The 20,317-nt window shown below is 42.2% G+C and overlaps 1 protein-coding gene across 11 annotated transcripts in view; it reads left to right on the top strand.

The window, feature by feature from the left end:
* Nucleotides 1–20,317, top strand: part of NEBL (nebulette) — a 190,435-nt gene that overhangs the window by 158,261 nt on the left and 11,857 nt on the right. For 2 of the 11 annotated variants that reach the window (XM_081163171.1, XM_081163180.1), the window contains exons 5-7: nt 17,219–17,390; nt 18,244–18,336; nt 19,563–19,688. In XM_081163171.1, the coding sequence (XP_081019297.1) occupies nt 17,219–17,390; nt 18,244–18,336; nt 19,563–19,688 (391 nt within the window). Of the gene's footprint in view, nt 1–20; nt 126–4,568; nt 4,674–4,877; nt 4,986–5,520; nt 5,638–7,009; nt 7,181–7,320; nt 7,432–10,732; nt 10,844–12,730; nt 12,842–13,116; nt 13,228–13,601; nt 13,707–14,571; nt 14,665–15,159; nt 15,588–15,649; nt 15,743–16,227; nt 16,333–17,218; nt 17,391–18,243; nt 18,337–19,562; nt 19,689–20,317 lie in introns of those variants that run through there. The other 9 variants (XM_081163173.1, XM_081163170.1, XM_081163175.1 and 6 more) reach the window with 9 other exon arrangements.

Raw genomic sequence — 20,317 nt, 5'->3', positions numbered from 1 at the left:
GTGTATTCTTCACCTTGCAGGTGAAATACAAAAAAGACCTAGAAAGCCTTCATGAGCCAGCATCTACCTTTCCAAACCTGTTACAGTTGGAGCATGCCTTGAATGCCAGCAAAATAAGTAGTCAGGTAAGTTGACTTTCTTGTGATTAATTCATTTGAATAGGGTTTTAAAATGCAAATGGTTCAGAGCAGGTAATTGTTGTGTTATGTTCCATTAAACTTAATGAGCCCTTCATCTGAAGGAGCAGGTACATTGGTTGCGGGTACTCCTTCTGGGTCCACTGCTGTCGCTTGAGGTTCAGGTGGCCTCAGTGGCATAGAGTGCCTTCTGTCAGCTTTGGCTGGTGGCCCACCTGCGCCCCTATGTGGACAAGAATAGCCTAACTTCTGTTGTCTGTGCTCTGGTAACCTCTAGGGTAGAGCATTGCAACGCGTTATACACGGGTCTGCCTCCGAAGACAGTTCAGAAACTTCGGCTGGTGCAGAATTCAGCGGCCAGGTTGCTCACTCGGGCAGGTTGGTTTGAGCATATTACACCAATCCTGGCCTGATTGCACTGGCTGCTGATTAGTTTGTATCTCAAGGACCACCTCTCCCCATATGAGGAGAGACCCAGACCCTGTGATCACCATCTGAGGCCCTTCTTTGTATGCCTCGTACATGAGAGGTCTGGAGGGTGGCAACACAGAAACAGGCCTTTTATGTGGTGGCTCCCCATTTGTGGAATGCTTTCGCCAGGGAGCACATGCCTGGCACATTCCTTACATATTTTTAGGTGCCAGGTGAAAACATTCCTCTTCTCCCAGGCCTTTGGCTGATTAATATGCTAATGTGTTATGTATTTTTATGTTTTTATATTATAAATCTGCCCTGTGAACCTTGGATGAAGGGCGGTATAGAAATGTAATAAGTAATTTAAAAAATCATAATTACATATCCTTAAAAAACAAAGCCCATCTTTGTATGTAGGCAGCAGCCATTTGGAATGGCATTCATGGGATGAAAAATGGGAAGCAAGGATTTGCGGTCTTAAATTAATCTCTTACCATAGAGGAGATTTGGTGTTTTTATATTGTAAACTCTCCTGTGATTCTCAGATGAAGGGCAGTAGAGAAATTTCAGTAATATTAATGATACGGATACTAATAATGTCTGAGTTACCAGCAGACTGTAACCAGGAGTTCTTGAGACACACCAATGTCTCAAAATCGTGTGTGTGTGTGTGTGTGTGTGTGTGTGTGTGTGTGTGTGTGTGTTTCAAATCTAATTCTAACCATTGAGGAATTCAATCTTTATGAATTCTGATTCAAACAGAAGTGTGGGTCTCAGTGCACTTAACTTTTGGATTTCATACTTTTTTTTTCAATTCTGTGATAAATTTATTGGCTCAAAAAAGGAACTAAGACGCATTTACGACATGTATTGAGGATAAAATGCATTTTAAATATACATACTGCAATTCTTGAAGAAGTAGTTTCCATGAAAAGAAAGAGGGAAGATAAATGTTAAAATATCTGTTAGATTTTTTAAAAGAACTCTGTGTAGACAGAGGAAACAAATGTCTCCTTGCACTACCCAATCTGCCACTACACCAGTAGCACTATAGTTTATGAGGTTTTTTGGTTTTCTTTTACCTTTTTAGCTCCTTTTCTTCTTTTTAAATAACACTTTTATAAACTTCTAACCTTTATAACAGTTAAAAGGAATCAGCACATCAATATTTGTATAAACTACCGGTAGATGTGGAAAGACTTCAGATTGCCCCCCCCATCCTCTTATTTTTGGGATATGATTTGAGGTAGCTGAATCTAATTCACATGCTGCAGAGTAACACTTCCACACACCCTGGTTTTGTTTTACTGTGAAATGGGTTTTTGCTCTCACAGTACAAGCAATTGCTTTATGTTGCAATCATGAAGCACGAAGCATGCTCATGCGATTTGGCAGCAAAGCTCTCTTCTTAAAGGTGACTTGTTTCTGGTTGATGTTCACCTGCAGACCTGTAGGTACAGCATGTAGATGGGAAAATGCTTCCAGATTTTGAGTCCTGAGCTCCCTGCCAATTTAACAGGGTGGTCCATTATAAAATTTCCTTAATCCATGATTAAGGAGATGGACGAGAAGGATGATCTGTCTTGTGTTATTGAGGGTTGTTTGAAATATCTGGGGTAGTTAGCTTCTCCCACCTGTGCCTTCCTGGGTATTCAGTTCAGTTGCAGAATAATTCAATGGTCAGAGAAAGTTGCTTTTGGGGTGTGTTCTTTTGTTTGCTACGGTTTCCACTGCCTTTCTAGACTTCCTTTCTGTTTCTAAGTAAAAGGTGCATACAATTGCACTGTGTGTGTAGTATCCATACTTTTATACTCCTTTTCTGAGTTTCTAATTTTATATTAGCAAATTGACTGATTGCATTTCACTTTTAAAACAGGCAGAGGCTGCACAATGTTTGCTTGGCTCCACTAGGAGGCAATAAGAGACTGTCAAATTGAGCTCACACTCTTTCTATAATTTTCAACACTTGAGCTTCTTTGGGTTATTAAGTTGGGATCCAGGGCTACACATGATCTACCGCATACCCTCTGAAAAGCTGCCCTTGAAAGTTAGGTGGACCCTCTGGAGCAGGATTTCATCAGCTATGATAAGATAACCACTGCCACTAGATTAGGAAACCAGCCGTGGCCCTGCTCCCTGGAATCACTTTGCACAGGACAATTGTTTATGAATCCTGAACAGCCCCAAGGCTGTTATATGTCCTGATCTAAAGTTGCACATGTGCTGAAGTGGGGTGAGGTATGTGTTATGCTACTGCATGTGATTATGATCTAGCACCAAGCATTAGCTATGAATTTTGAAGGGATGGAAAACCTTGGACTCTGCCCTGCTTAGAGGTGACCAGTGCTGTGCAGAGGTGTAGACAGCGCCATGAAAATATCTTCCAGTGCTACATGCATGGTTCAGCTCAAATACTGGAATTGCCATGAATCACTCTGCATGTTGTTGTTGTTGTTTTTTTTTATAGAAACGGTTTCACGGTTTAGTTTACACTTTTGCTTTAAAGATGAATTCTTGTGAGTTTAAACAACAACAACTACAACGAGGTATCATTACTTATTTCCTTCTCTTGTGTGGGTCTAAGAAAACTTTTACGAGCTCTTACAGAGTATTGCGAAGCTGAACACCTAATAATAAATTACACTAAATCAAAAATTATGGTGTTCTCCAAGAGAAAACTCCGACATAAATGGAAAATTAATAACCAACCTATTGAGCAAGTAACATCCTTTAGATATCTTGGAATAATTTTTGATGAGAAGGGATCTTGGTGCCATCAGATTAAGAATTCCATTGTAAATGCGCAAAGATCTTCCAGAGCTATCATAAGATTCTTTTACAGAAAAGGAGGTCAATATGTTCCTGCTGCCTCCCAGGTCTTTGTTGCAAAAATACTTCCACAATTGATGTATGGCACCCAGATATTTAATTGTCAAAAACTTAAGTCCCTGGAATCTGTACAAACTAAATTCTATCGTTCCCTACTAGGGTTACCTACCTGTGTCTCTAACACTGCCATTAGGCTGGAGGTAGGTCAACTCCCTATTAATGCCAGGATATGGATCCTGAAGATTCACTTCTGGCTAAAACTCATATTTTTCCCAGTGGGAGTGGCTCCATTGACTCTACTAGACCCGTTCCAGTCTAAATGGAGATTGTCGCTTTATGAAAAACTGAGGGGCCTGGGGCTTTCCCCACAAGAACTTATAGCCTCAGGTTTTGAAAAGGCTAAAATGATGGTGAGCCAGCGAATAGGAGATGTAGAGCTTCAGGACCATATGAGCAAGATAGATAAATACCCAGCTATCCAAGATTATGGAAAAGGGTTTAATCTAACCCCATATTTGCTGGACCTACAAATCGCAAAATATAGGCGGGCGTTTACTCTTACCAAATTTGACGTATTGCCATCTGCCTTACTAAAGGGCAGATACGAGGGCACACCCTATGCTGAACGAGTTTGCCCATGTGGTCTGAAGGAGGTGGAAACGGCTTCACATGTGTTGTTACACTGCGACCTTTACGGGGATATCAGGTTACTGTTTATCTCCCCTATCGTTCAGAAATTTCCAGGTCGATCTGAATCTCAGCGGCTGAAAATCCTACTAGGAGATAAAAACCCAGAAGTAACACTGAAAGTGGCCAAGTTTTCTGCGGCCGCGATCAAGCGGAGGGCATCAGCTGTAAAAAAGTAAAAGATCTGACCCCTGGACAAGCCCCCCCCTTTTTTAAGCCCATATATATACTGTAGTGCATATATGAGTATGTATATGGGTGTGTGTGTGTGAGTGTATATGTGTATTGTTTTTATGTATAATTTTACAACTTTGAATTGACACCATCATTCCCTCGAAAATTATTGCTGCCTTTTATGTTTTTTTTTTCTTTTTTCTGTTCTTTCTGGTCTATGACCATAATAAATTAATTCATTCAACGAGGTATCATTATAGTTTTACGGGATTTGTATTAACTGACAGTTTTGGTCTTTTATATATATTTGCCTGTTATTTGTTTCAGTATGAATATAAGAAGCTGTTTGAGAAAAGTAAGGGGCGGTATCATTTCGCACTGGATACAGCTGAACAGCTGCACCACAAAGAGAACGCAGTGCTCCAAAGTCAGGTATGCACACAGTGTGCACTGTCCAGTAGCTCTGCATGCTTGGATTGTATATTATGTACAGCATATATGTTTGGAAGGAGGGAAATGCTTTTCATGCATAAAAGAGAATTCATACACAAGGAATGGGAAGCCCCTCCTCTGTGAATGAACGCACTGTCGGTTTTAAAAATTGCTGTAGTTTTGATCCGCGCTCTGTTCTGTTAGGTGAAGTACAAAGAGAAGTATGAAAAATCAAAAGGCAGGGCCATGATGGAGTTTGTGGATACCCCGACTTACCAAGTTTCAAAGGAGGCTCAGAGGTGTCAAAGTGAGGTTGGTGGAATGCTTTTGGAAATCATTACTGTATTGCAGTGTTCAATACATTGTGCTGCTATGGCATTTGAATAAGGGCTGTGGGTAGTTCTTTCACTATGATGAAACGCATTGGTCACAGCCTAAGGAGATAATTCAGCCTAGTTCTCACTCAGTTTGGATCTTGGATTCCACCCCCCCCCCCACTGGGCAGCATACCAACTTGACACACTGCATACTGGTTTTTGAAGTCCTCCCACTTTCAAAACCATTTGCAGCACCACATGCTGCTCTTCAGGAAACAACCACATGTTCAAAACAGGCTTCAACACATGGAACAAGTTGAGCAAATCTTTGGATCCCGTTGTGTCTCCCATTTGAAGTTGGAATAGCTGTTTTAGAGATGCACTTTGATATCCTCCAAATGTTTAGATTCTGTATCTTTATGTTTTGGATTGTTCAGTGAAAACGTTTTCCCTCTTGCTGCAATATAACTACAGTTTACATGAAACGGCATGCAATTTTATAGTTATATAAAATTTTATCTCGTGCACAGAAAATGTATCGAAAAGAATTTGAAGATAAACTCAAAGGAAAGGCAGCACTGGACTTGGACAAGACCCCGGAATTCTTGAACGTGAAGCGTGTTACCAACCTGCTCAAAGAGGTAAAGGTAAAGGTAAAGAGACCCCTGACCATTGGGTCCAGTCGTGACCGACTCTGGGGTTGCGGCGCTCATCTCGCTTTACTGGCCGAGGGAGCTGGTGTACAGCTTCTGGGTCATGTGGCCAGCATGACAAAGCCGCTTCTGTTGAACCAGAGCAGTGCACAGAAACACCATTTACCTTCCCGCCGGAGTGGTACCTATTTATCTACTTGCACTTTGACGTGCTTTCGAACTGCTAGGTTGGCAGGAACAGGGACTGAGCAACGGGAGCTCACCCCATTGTGGGGATCCGAACTGCCGACCTTCTGATCAGCAAGTCCTAGGCTCTGTGGTTTAACCCACAGCGCGACCTGCACAAGCTGTAATAAGTCAGAAGATGGAAGAACCACCTCTAGTTACTTCTTGTTTTACTACGTATATAATACTTTGGTAAGAAAGAAGTCGTGATGCAGTTAGCGTAGCCACAGAACTGCAGTGTGACAACAGCGGATGGAGCAAGCGAGCAAAAACAAGCAGGCCAGAGTTGTGGGTGAGCTTGCCGGCAGAGTAAGCAAGCCTGCCATTGGGCAGGCTGGTGACACAGACATGCCTTCTCATGTTGCTCCTAATTTGCTTGCCTGCCCACTTGCTTGCACACATGACAGGGTGAGTGAAGCCCCGGTTAGCACAATAGTTAAGTGAGGTTGCCAACTCACTTAAAACCATGGTTTCTGATTCTTGTTTGCTGGCCAACCACAAACGATGACTTGCCACTCTCAGATAATCACGCCAAATCATACTTAAGCTTCATTGTTTGGTGTGATGTCTGAATTGACTTGAAGCTTCAAAGATACCTGGAGATAAATTGAAACAATACCTCTTGGTTTGTCAATCAAGGAGGAACGCATATCTTCTGGAGACAGTGTCATACACTGATGTAACTCTGGGTTCTGTTTTCTCCAGCATTAGCGTGATATCTTTCTACATGTTCATTTCAATCACAAGTACTCATCATGCTATGTAACTCTGATTTGTGGATAAGTGCCTTTTGCATTGCATTTAGTGCACCTTTGTGAATAATGATAGCATTAGCAGAACTTGAGTGACAGGGTCATTTACTTGTCTGTAATCTGAAAAAAAAAAACAAACTACCATCCATAGCGGAAGCTCTTACAGTTTTATAAAGTATCTGTAGGAACTAGTTGTATAAAAAGAAGAATGTGGTTCCCCTGCTCTCAGGAGCAAGTAAAGATTACAATCTTTTCATTCTTGGTGCATCCTATCTTTTGATTTCCCAATTCTATTTTAACTATTGTAAATGTGCACTATCTAATTCATATTTTATAGAGATTTTCAAAGTATTCCTTGAAATATTTAATAAGAACTTTTCCTTTTCAAGATCTTGCTCACGATTTAAAGCTGAGAAACCTTTTCCCCCCCCTCTCCTTCAAACCTTCAGAAAGAGTATAGAAAAGATTTGGAAGAAGGGATGAAAGGAAAAGGACTGACAGTGTTTGAAGATACGCCAGAGTTGATTAGAGTGAAAAATGCAGCTCAGATACTAAATGAGGTAGGTTATGTTAGTAAAGGTTATTAATGCCATGGAAAGTGAGCCCTTCACAAAGCACCCAATGACACATCTGCTTAGTTTTTAGAGTCTATGAAAAAGTCCATGCTTTGAAACTGTTTCCAACTTTTTTTTTTTTTTAGAAGGAATACAGAAAAGATCTGGAAAATGAAATAAAGGGAAAAGGAGTTAAGCTCATCTCTGAAACTCCTGAGGTTCAAAAAGCAAAGAGAGCATCTAAAATTGTTAGTGAGGTCAGTAGAGCAGAACATTTAAAATTATTCCTTTGCATCCTTTATGGCTTGGTGGAATTAGCAATTAATTGGCACATCAGCACAAGAAGAGCAATAAAGCTGAATAGAACTACTGAATTTCAGAAACATTTTCTGTACTGTTCTCATTTAAGCAAATATATACAAAAATTATTTTGTTTATTGAAAGTCATTGTAGAAATCTAATGCAGCACATCCTGTTTTTGAAACGACATGGAAGGCATAACATGATGGAGTTCTTTGGCAATGTAGCTTTGTATTGCCAAAGGCATATTAGGTTACATGGGAGTAAGTCCCATTGAACTTAATGGGCCTTGCTTTGCTTATCGGGGTGCTAAAACGTTCAGCCAAAAGGCCGAGATGGTTCCTAGAAGGCTGGGTGCCTTTACGAGCCATTGGGCAAGAGAGTCAGAGGAGAAAATCCTTGCATTTCCAAGGTGGTCTGAGGAATGGGTCAGGGCTTGATCCTTATTGAGGGGACAAGCTGCCTTCCCTCCAGCCTTCTTTTTGCAACAGCACCTTCCCTCCTTCCCTGTTTCCCACTGTGCCTCATGGTCTATGCTAGAAATTTCTCCCAATCTGCATTTTGGATTGCAGATTGGTTTTCTTTGCCTACTTCACACTGAACAGTGGGATGGAGTGCTATATGGTCTGCTGTGTTGTTTAAATAGGTTACCGTATTTTTCGCACTATAGGACGCACTTTTTCCCCTCCAAAAATGAAGGGGAAATGTGTGTGCGTCCTATGGTGCGAATGCAGGCTTTTGCTGAAGCCTGGAGAGCGAGAGGGGTCCGTGCGCACCGACCCCTCTCGCTCTCCAGGCTTCAGGAAGCTATCCCAAGTCTTGCAAGCCCGGCGGGATGTACCGCGGGCTCGCAAGGCTTGCGGGCAGCAGCCTGCACCCAAAAGCTGGGGACAGCGGGGAGGCGCAGAGCCGCCACCCCGCTATTCCCCGACCTGATCTGGAGGCTGGCGGGGGGAGAAGCAAGCCTGCTTCTCCCCCCCACCAGCCCCACAACCTCCAGATCAGGTCGTGGAAAAGCGGGATGGCGGCGCTCCGCTATCCCGCTTTCCCCCGACCTGAACGGGAGGCTGGGGGAGGGAGAAGCAAGCCTGCTTCTCCCCCCCACCAGCCCCACAACCTCCAGATCAGGTCGTGGAAAAGCGGGATGGCGGCGCTCCGCTATCCCGCTTTTCCCCGACCTGATCGGGAGGCTGGGGGAGGGAGAAGCAAGCCTGCTTCTCCCCCCCACCAGCCCCACAACCTCCAGATCAGGTCGTGGAAAAGCGGGATGGCGGCGCTCCGCTATCCCGCTTTTCCCCGACCTGATCGGGAGGCTGGGGGAGGGAGAAGCAAGCCTGCTTCTCCCCCCCACCAGCCCCACAACCTCCAGATCAGGTCGTGGAAAAGCGGGATGGCGGCGCTCCGCTATCCCGCTTTTCCCCGACCTGATCGGGAGGCTGGGGGAGGGAGAAGCAAGCCTGCTTCTCCCCCCCACCAGCCCCACAACCTCCAGATCAGGTCGTGGAAAAGCGGGATGGCGGCGCTCCGCTATCCCGCTTTTCCCCGACCTGATCGGGAGGCTGGCGGGGGGAGAAGCAAGCCTGCTTCTCCCCCCCCACATCCCCACAACCTCCAGATCAGGTCGGGGAAAAGCGGGATGGCGGCGCTCCGCTATCCCGCTTTCCCCCGACCTGATCGGGAGGCTGGGGGAGGGAGAAGCAAGCCTGCTTCTCCCCCCCACCAGCCCCACAACCTCCAGATCAGGTCAGGGGAAAGCGGGATGGCGGCGCTCCGCTATCCCGCTTTTCCCCGACCTGATCGGGAGGCTGGGGGAGGGAGAAGCAAGCCTGCTTCTCCCCCCCCCACACATCCCCACAACCTCCAGATCAGGTCGGGGGAAAGCGGGATGGCGGCGCTCCGCTATCCCGCTTTTCCCCGACCTGATCGGGAGGCTGGGGGAGGGAGAAGCAAGCCTGCTTCTCCCCCCCCCACCATCCCCACAACCTCCCGGCTTCAGGAGAGCCCCACCGCCAGCCCCACAAGCTCGGGGGACAGCGGGAGAGGCGCAGCGCGCCATCCCGCTGTCTCCCGACATGGTTTGGAGGCTGGCGGAAGGCTTCCTCCTCCCCCAGCCCCGCAAGTTCCCAGAGCGATGCCAAAGCATGGCTCTGGGTCCCGTTCTGGGGGTGGGGGAAGCTCGGGCTTCCCAGCCCCGCGCCTGGCGGGGGGGGGGAATAAATTTTTTTTGCCTTTATTTCCCCCCCCCCAATCTAGGTGCGTCCTATGGACCGGTGCGTCCAATAGTCCGAAAAATACGGTAATCTTCTTGATTTGGTCACTTTTGGCAGTTTCGGTGCGGGAAAAGAAATAGCTTGGTTTAGCCTGGTGATGGCCTTTAGGCGTGTTTCAGCTGATGGGTCAGCACCAAGGCTCATTTCCTGGACTCTCAGGTTCAGGGGCTGGGAGAGGGGCCTCATTTGAGGCCAAACTCTCTCATCCACTTGTGATTCTGCAGTCTTGGGTGGTGGTGATGGCGTAAGTCTTTCCTTCTCACCTTTAAGGTGTGGCCCAGGAATCAGGACAGGCTAGGGAGTCGTCCCCTAATTCCTTAGGCAATGGCGGGTCACCCAATGGCTATAGTTGTACAGTTAAATTAGTTTCTGCCCCATAGGCATCCCCCATGATGATTTTAATTTAAGGTCTAAATAGAAGTGGCCCAGTTCAACCCCAGCTTATGTGTCTACCTCTGTGTACAAATAAATATTCTAGAGCAGTTAACTCAACCCACCTTCCAACACATTTTTAATAATATATATGCTTATTTAGAAAATTAGGGTGTGTTAGGGCCCGCTGAAAATAAAATGTTCATTTTGAATTAATTATTTATAATTTATATCACTTGGTAATCTCCAAGTCAATAGCACAGGCTATTTAAATTAGGAAGCATTCTTTGTATACTAAAAACAAACTTTTTTTAAAAAAAAACATTGCTGAAAACTCCCCATGTAACTCAGTATTTCAATAGAATTTTAAACTACCATTATTAAAGGGTTTGACCATGTGTTTAATATGCAAACCTTCTAAACACTCTGACACATTTATTCATTTTGTAGGTGTGCAAGAACTCCGCTGTAGAGAGAAACCACTTGCCTAAATTGTAAATTGGTCTTTGAGGGCAAAGGTTTTGAATATGCAATGCGTATCATTTAAAGGTGTTCTGCTCTCTCCCACCCATTCCATTTCAAATAGACCCTGATTTATATTTTTGTGTGTGCACAGAAAGAATATAAAAAAGACCTGGAGACTGAAATTAAAGGGAAAGGGATGCAGGTTGGCACAGATACTCCTGAAATACAGCGAGCCAAGAGAGCATCTGAAATTGCAAGCCAGGTTTGTTTAAAATGCTTCTTGAAATGGAACTGTATGCTTTGTAGCTTGATATAAGGTAATATGACAACTTTTGGAATTTATACTCGGTTTTGCAAGAGTGGAGCATTTTGGTCTGGTGTCCCATCTGCACCATACATTTAAAGCACTCTCATACCCCTTTAACATCCGTGGCTTTGCCTGAAGTAAAAGCTGAAGTTAAAGGTACTGAGAATTGTAAGGAGACCCCTCAAAGAGCTACAATTCCCAGCACCCTTAACAAACTGCAGTTCCCGGTATTCTTTGTGGGAAGCCATGGCTGTTGAAGTGGTGTGCTTTAAATGTAAGGTGTGCTTGTGACCTTAGACCAAAATATTCAACTCTTGCAAAACTGAGTGTGAATTCCAAAAGTTGTCACGGATGGGGTTGGACCACCAACCTAAGCTGGTGGAAGACAGACCACCATACCACCAAGGCCCCTTGTGCCTTACGTGACAGCAGTGGGTCCAGGAGAACCGTCAAGCTATGAACTTGGTCCTCTGAGGGAGTGTCTCTCCATCTAGAGCAGGCTGCACACCACTCAGCTAGACAGAGGAACGACTCACTAACAGCACCCCATGGTTGTCTGGATTAAATGTCCCTTTATCGGCACCCATTCAGCCCATTATCAGAGCCAAGAACTGATTCATTACATCTACTCCCTCACCAGCAGAAGTTAGAAAGGAGAAATAAAGCAGTGTGTCATCTGCATACTGGTGACAATGCACTCCAAAACTCTGTGTGACCCCACTCAGTGGTTTTGTGTAGATGTTAGACAACATCGGGGACAGAACTGATCTATGCGAAACCCCAAACTGGAGAACCTCACAGAGCTGAGCAGTGCTCCCCAAGAACCACCGTCTGGATCTGGCCACCCAAGCAGGAGTGGAATCACTTCAATGTGGTTCCCCCAATACTGTACTCAGATCAGACCCCAGAAAAATAACATGGCTGATGGCATCAAAAGCCATGTAGGAGAATCTGCAGAGCTACACTCCCAGCTCTCTCCTGATACAGATCATTGTACAGGGTGACCAAGTCAGTTTCCATACCAAACTAGGTCTGAATCCCAATTAGACTAGATTCCAAGTTGGGTCTCTTATTGGAAGGGCTTTAGTACTGTTGGCTGTAAGGTTCTGGTGAGGGTACTGTGGGGCTTCGTATGAAATTGCTCACACACCCAAACCCAGCAAGACTAAACCACCTGCACGTTGGCTGATGTTCTGGGAGTTCAATCCTGCTTTCTACAGGGAACTGTGTCTTCAGCTGCATGTCCACCTACTTCACACCTGATCCTACATACAATGTCAGGTGTGGGATGAGTAGGTGTGGTTTTGGGGAAATTGGTTTGTGGGCTAAACAGGGAGCCAAGGACTTGTGCTGGTAAACTTTCATTGATACCTTACCTGTAGAAGAACAGAGGAGGGGCTATTCACCCCCTATTTGCATTGAATGTCAAAATCAGTGGTAAGCATTTATAAGACATAAATGCTCAAACCTTAAACTAGTGAGTGGATCTTGTGACAGATGAATTTAGTCCTTTCTGAATTACATCTATTATCTATAATGCTCAATTATATGAATTTATCCATTGATTCGGGGCAGTGAAAACAGGAGCGACCTGAAATAAAATACTATAGATTATTATTATTTATTTATTTTAAAAAAGAAACATTTTTGTTAAATGATTTTCTTCCTTAAGGAACATCAGATATATCTGAGCATCTCCTATGGAGTCAATGTTCTGAGAGTATAAAGGGACAATTTGACCTTCATGGGTGCTATTTAATAAAAGCATGCAGATTAAAGCAGGATCTGTATAAAAGCTTCAGCTGCTGTAGATCTGAGTATTTCCTGACCTGTCCTTCACAGAAAGAATACAAGAAACATCTAGAAATGGAAATTAAAGGGAAAGGCATGCAGGTGGGCATGGATACTCCTGATATACAACGAGCAAAGAAAGCTTATGAAATTGCAAGCCAGGTTAGTGCAGAATGCATTGCTTCAATGACATTTACAGTAAAATACAATGGGCTTTTAAACTTCTTCTTTTTTTACGAAATCCTTTTGAAAGCAGGAAGTATAGAAAAATAATAAAAACTGAATCTGACAGAAGCACAGCCAGGCATCAGAAATCTAGTTTGTGTTGCAAGCATACCTTTTTGAAAGCAGCACACATGAATTATTCCAGCTGTATGGGTATGAAAGGCTAAAGATATTGTATGTCTAAGAATTCATTAACGTTCCATTTCTTACAGAAAGAATATATGAAGGACCTGGAGACTGAAATCAAAGGGAAAGGAATGCAGGTGGGCTCAGATATCCCAGAGATACAGCGAGCAAAGAAAGCTTCTGAAATAGCCAGCCAGGTGGGTAGGGAATGAAGAGTAATTAAGTGGCGCTTGCAGTTCGGAAGTGTCCTCCTGCGCACAGGGTTGTTCGTTTTGTTCTGATATGAGTCTTATTTTTTAATAAGTATGCATGCTTCCAATGGCAGTGCATTTGTTTTAATGTGTGGATGCTAAAATAAAAATAATAAAAGATACAGACTTTAATTCTGAGTTATATTAAGGCCCAGTTTGCCATTGTATAGGAATTGTGAAGTGACAGTAAAGTAGGCTTACACATATTTAAGCCTATTTGGTTGTTTAATTGCTTAATACATACATACTTACTTTGACACTAATACTAATAATTTTATTATTTATACCCTACCCATCTGGCTGGGCTTTCTATTTTGTAGAAAAAGTACAAAGATGAAGCAGAGAAGATGATGTGCTCCTACTCTGCTGTTCCAGACACTCCTGAAATCGAGAGAATTAAAAACACACAGAGAAATATCAGTGCTGTAAGTAGCAACAAGCCAAATTTTAAGGGAAACTATTAACAAAGTTCAACATCAAATGAACTCTCTTGTGTCCCAGGGCACAATGAAAAATGTACTGTTCATTGTCCCCAAGCCAGTTGCATACCCTCGTTGGTAAAGGTTGTACCACTCCTGTTGGGGGATGGTTATTGTTATTGTTTTGTTTTTGTTTGTTATCATGGTATGTAATTTTCAAAAAAATATTGTAAACTGCCCTGTGATCCTCAGATGAAGGGCGGTATAGAAGTTTAATAAATAATAATAATTGCAACAATAATTTTCACAGTACTGTGGGAAAAGGTAGCAATGCAACAATTTTTTTTTTTTTTGAGCAGTGCAATCTTCTACAGAGTTATGTGGACCTAAACCCTATTTAATTCAATGGAGCAAAATTTATTATGGCACAAGCTTTTGTGGACCAGAGAAAGTATGAAGTGTACTCTACTCCATTGTTGGTTTATACCATAATAAATTTATTAGTCTTTAAGTGGTGGGATGCTGTGATGGAGGTGAGGGTAGCCTTGCACTCTTTTTAAAGGGCTACAAGAACAGGTGTACGGGAAAGTGCTTAACCTTTATCAGATGCTAAGAGCCAGGACAATTAAACCTTAAACATCTGTGGATATCACTGCGAAGTATGCTACCTGTTATGGCTTTTCCCAATGTGCACTCTTTTCATATGAGGTTCCAGTAAAGAAAATGAGTTTATTCTTCTGGTGATTGAGTTAGTTTATGGGAAGCTAAAACAACAGAGGCGGTATAATTTAGTATTTGGAACATTGCCTGTTGTTGCAAACTTGTGCCAGGAAGCATACCTTCATAATTATTTTTCTATTGTTCAATAAAGGTATTGTACAAGAAAGTGATAGGAGCTGGTACAGCAGTAACAGACACTCCAGAGATTGAACGAGTAAAGAAAAACCAGCAAAATATTAGCGCAGTAAGTTTTTTTTAAAACAAATGCTCCTTTGTGCAAATCATTATTATTGCTGTTGTTATTGTTTGTGGATATGCACTGTACTAAAAAACAACAAACAAAAATAGAACTATAAAACTGACATTCCAAGTGAAATATATATTCAGCATCAGTCAGATTCCCCTGCCCACATGCATTTCAAACCCTGGGGGCAAACCCTTTAGAGCAAAGAAGCAGTGGACACAGGAAGAGTTAAGCACTCTCCCTTTCTTTCATTCTCCCAATTCAGGAGCTATTTACAGAAAGGGGGGGGGGAAGCCCAGCCTCTTAATATATGCGTGTAACTCTTAATCTCTGGGTCGTGGGTTCGAGCCCCATATTAGGTGAAAGATTCCTGCATTGCAGGGGATTGGACTAGATTCTCACCGTTGGCCCTTCCAACTCTGCAGTTCTACGATTCTATCCCCTGATTATATATGCATGAAGTGTCCTTTTTCTTGTATATTTCTGTCTCTGCAGTACTTCTTGAGGAGTCTCAGTCTAACACCCAGTTTTGCAACTTCTTATGATATCCTTCTGACTTCATCAGAATGTTTGACTTTATATCGTAAACGCTGAAATGAAACAAATTCCCAACCTGCACTTAATATTGTCGAAAGAGGATAGATCTATTTTAGGGACTATGTGTCAGTTTTTAAACTTCCTTTCCCTTTTTGTGCACCAACCCTGTAACTGCAGTAAAAATCCCTGTTGAACCAAATGGAGGCTGTACAGCAGCAGGAGAACTAATATACCTTAGAGCAAATTATGTTTAAGTTAGTAATGCTTCTCTATGCACATATTTTACCAATGAAATACAAAGAAATAATTAGGTTATGCTTCAGCATACAGCTTTAAATACCAAACTAATTAGAACATTTGGAATTTAAACACCAGGTGGAACTTAATGCAGTGCCCTATTTATCATTGTTCAGTTGCAATGTTATTTGTATATATCTGGAATTAATAGGCTTGCTATAAAGTGCAACCTGGTAAAGCAACTGCTGTCAGTGTCACTCCTGAGATGGAGCGAGTCAAGAAGAATCAAGAAATTATCAGCTCGGCAAGTCCTTTGTTTTTCCTTGTTTCTTTTCCTTGTTTTGGATTAATAAAGAATTTAACCTCTCTGCGATGAGTGCATCATGCCCTAAACAAATTATGTCCTTAATAAATTAATTTTGAATCTTTAAGAGTACTATAGAAATGTGTATTTATCCGTTTGGCCTAGTGACTGCTAATAATGAAGCAGTAGGTTCCATGTGTGTTTTTCTTGTTTCTCCACTTTGTTTTTTAATGACTTTGCCAATGTTTACTAAAGTACAATCTTACATTTTTTGTATCATGCATTATTAACTAGTCGGTTATGAATTGTAGTGAAGGCCAATGACTTTGAATGGGTAGACCAGTGCAATGCGCATTACCACATCTCCACAATGCCTGTTCATTTTGGGATAGAACAGTAAAAGGATATCAGTTGCTTGTGACATTAAGCATGATTTTCCTGTCAAGTTGCGCACACTCGAAAAATCCATGTGCTGTCTTTTGCAGGTCAAGTACAGCAGAGATCAGCAACAGATGAAAGGTAGACCTAGTATGATTCTAGACACACCTGAGCTGAGGCATGTCAAAGAGACACAAAACAGCATCTCAATGGTAGGGTACATTTTTCACATGGCTAGTGTGTTCTGAAGAACAGTAGCTGTAGACTGGATTGGATTGAACCCTTCATTAATCTAGGTAACTAGCACGATGCGCTAAAGTCTGGACTGAGTTTTCCTCCTTACACAGTGGTTCTTGGGGTAGGGGTTTGCTAACTGCATTTAAATGTTGCATATTGCTATACTAATAAAACGACTTCCCTAACCATTCACTCGTGTGGCTTCTTAAAGACACTTCACGTGGTTCCTCTCTGTTCCAGCATTGCAGATTTTAACTGGAGAGGGTGATACACACACACACACACTGCCTTGTGCCTGTGCATGTTTTTGATTTGTGTGTGCAAGTGGAATTCTGAATTTGGTTGCTCTGATTGCCTTTGCCTGAAGGATTGTGTATGTGTGAGTGTGCTGTGTATATGACCGTATGTGAGGAATGGGGGAGGGAGGCTTTTAAAAAGCATATCAATATCTGTAATACCTTGAAAAGTCATACTAATTTGAAATTTTATCCTAACGTATTGATATGAGGCATTTGTGCTTTCTACAACTGAAACTGAATGAAATGTAAGATGATTTTGAAGGGTTTAGCACCATCATTTGCATGTGAATGTAACACTAAATGCAATAGACTGCATGTGACTTTTTATCTGTATACAAAAAGTAATTACCTTAAAAAAACAAAACCAGCGACGACAATGGGAATTGCACATCTATTGGGCCTTGTAGCGGCAAGGAACAATTGCATGACAGTGGTTACCAGCTTGAAATAAGCAAAAATGTCAGTGCCCAAGAAAAATAATGTTGACAATGCCTATCTTCTACAGCTCTTAATACACCTTGTCATTGGACTAGAAAATAATAAACTTCCCACCCCTCTCCAGGTCAAATACCATGAAGATTTTGAGAAGACGAAAGGCAGAGGTTTCACTCCAATAGTGGACGATCCTGTGACTGAACGGGTGAGAAGAAACACCCAGGTGGTTAGTGATGCTGCCTACAAAGGCGTCCACCCACATATAGTTGAAATGGACAGGAGACCTGGAATAATTGTGGGTAAGTTTCTACTCTGTGCTTTACTGACCCAAATATATTATGTGGGCCAGCTCTGCAGAATAATCTTGCTCTGTTATTTACTTACTTACCTAACTATCTTGTTCTTTCTAGTTGCAGTGTTATCTGTATTTGATGTTTTGTACCTTTGTTTCATATGCAGTTCCTTCTTAAAATTAAAATGATAGGTCAGTTTTGGGTTATCAGGCAATAATTGTCTGCCACAGAATTCCTGATTGCAGTCACCTCTGAAGTAATGAGTATAGTAATTAACAGAACAGATGATAAGATGAAAGGTATTTTAATCAAACATTAATTTGCTCTACAAAGGCTGAAAGGTAAAGAAAGAGAGAGACACAATATAAAAAGTACTTAAATTGTTAATATGAGCAGCCAATTATTAACATTCTTAACTTTCTTTTTAAAAAATGAAAGTAATCACAGAAGAAATTGCCATTTGACTTTTTCACGTAGATTAGCAGAAAAGAAATTCAGCTCCATGATTTTAATACCTGGTATGATGAGATTTTTATTGTTGGAAAAGTCGTGTTATTTTTATTTGCAAACTATAAGTGCTGACCTGTGCATTGAAATGAAAATGAGATGCATTCATTCTTTTCCTTCAGTACCACACTAAGAATCTCGTAAAGTTATTTCTGCAATGTTGGATAGTATTTATGAAACTATGAAGCCACAAATCATATCTCACACTTTTTCAAATGTTATTTTCCCCATGGTCAAATCCATGGTAAAACCCATCTCCATTGCCCCCAGGGATTATTTATGTCTTCCCTGATAACATCTTTGTGCTTTTACTTTCTTCCCCCAACTGTCTTACTGTTCCTTTTTGGAAAAGACCTCAAAGTTTGGCGCACAGATCCTGGCTCCATCTTCGACATTGACCCTTTGGAAGATAATATTCAGTCTAGGAGTCTACATATGCTTTCGGGTATTGTTTAACATGATTTTCTCCAGTGCTTGATTGTAGTCAAGTAATATTTGACCAGCCCATCTAATGATGTAGTTGCTGCTTTTCAGAACTGATTTGTGTGAGCACAGAAGCAATTTTTTAAATGGGGTGGCCGCATTCATGTGAATTGTCATTGGCCTGTGCACTAATTCACTGAGTGAGGCTTCATTTACTCCACATGTTTGCGTTTCCTGAGGCAATTTACTGATGTCTGGACTGGCCTAAAGGCTGCAGATCTAATGCCCACTACCGTCTAATTTAAGCACTGGATGTTTATTCCAATTATGAAATTTATTTAATTTCACGGCAATGGTTAGTTTAATTTTTGCTATGGATCACGTGGCTTGGCTTATAGAATGATCCAGAATGCAATTTAAAGTTGGTGATAGGTCTTGTGGGTTTTCTATCAGCTGCCTAGATTCTGTGGTTAAATGCAAACCATTTAATACCACATCTCAAAAAGAACAACACATAGCCTCCATGAGCTATCCATTGTATCCTTTAAATAACTGAATAACTAAATATAATCTGCTTGCTGCTATGATTTTACACACACACACACACACACACACACACACACACACACACACACACACACATTCTATACTCCCTTCACCTAAGGATCACAGGGGAGTTATAATCCACATTACAGCAAGTTTCTGCATGGTTCCTCTTAAGGCTAAGCAACACAATTTCCCTTTGGGCAGTAAAATGTCTTATGTCACAGCCATAGGAGCCCAGCTCTTAGAGGCCAAGGTCCCTTCGCCCCCCACCAGTAAAATATTTGAGGGGGCTGCCCTCCCCAAGTTGATGGATATTGCCATTCAAATGGTATGCACGAGTCATGTCATGTGATTGATTATGTGGGGTGGGGCTTACCTGGCCTTCCTAATACTGTATTCAAGTTGGCACCACTGGTCACAGCTGTACCAGTATTTGTGGGAACAGTCCGTGCGTAGCCCTAGCCATAATCCAATAGCGGCATTCTTGTGCGAACAGTTTCCCCTACTTGCACATTTTAGTGAGCTCACAGATTCCAGTTATTAGTATCTTGGGGCAGTTTTGCACAAGATGTTGCTGGCATGGGAAGTACCCAAGTTGTCAGCCCTGTTATTTGAATAAAAACAAACAAATAAAGCAGCTCTCTCTTACTTTACTCATCTGTCCTATAGCTATTTACTGCAGTATTGTGTTTCCCCTCGTAGAAAAAGCAAGACGTTACAGTAAACAGCATTTCCGTTCTACCAGTACTTCTGGCGTTGGAGATGACAAATCAGAGGGCTCTATGTTTTCTTGTTCCAGTGAGGTAACAAGGCCATCTAACGAAGGAGGTACCCATAGATGTCCTCTGTTCCCTTCTGATTAACAGTCACAGTGTGCCTGCTTCCTTGCACATCTCCAGGTTAACTCAGCAACCCTGGTTTGCCCAGTAAACAAACAGCTGTGTAAGAGAAGTATTTGTATTGATGTCAAAGAGCCCTTGAGATAGCCAGTAAGATTTTGGTTTGTTTGTTTTTTTGCATGCAGTGTTTGATTCACAGGTCTTTATGCCTCTTCTTGGTTAGCTATTAACATCCTTGTTAAATAAAATATTTTTTTGTTTGTTTTAATGAAGCTCGTCCACCTCTGACTTCAGCTGTGTAGAGTGCAAATAACTTCAAATATGTGACTTTAAGTGGGGAGGTGGGGGAAGGAAGGGGGTCAGTCTATTTATTACCTTTGTCCCAAGTACAAGCTCATTGGATAGTGTGAGGAGAACATAGAGACCGGGGCTGTCTAATGTAGTTTTGGTCAACTATGTTTGAAAGGTGTTCATGGTCTTTGCCATGTGCTGCTATTGCACAGCAAGAGGTGCAATGTTTTAGTTGATTTAGGATGCCAGCACAGTGTTACAAGCAGTTATGTTGCGCAGTCCTACACCCACGCACACCCACACACCCATACCATATGTGTTTGTCTG

This window comes from Podarcis bocagei, assembly GCF_964188305.1.
Source record: "Podarcis bocagei genome assembly, chromosome: 12".
NCBI classification, from domain to species: Eukaryota; Metazoa; Chordata; class Lepidosauria; order Squamata; family Lacertidae; genus Podarcis; species Podarcis bocagei.
Note: the sequence above shows the minus strand (reverse complement) of the source record. Positions and strands in the feature narration are given on the sequence as shown.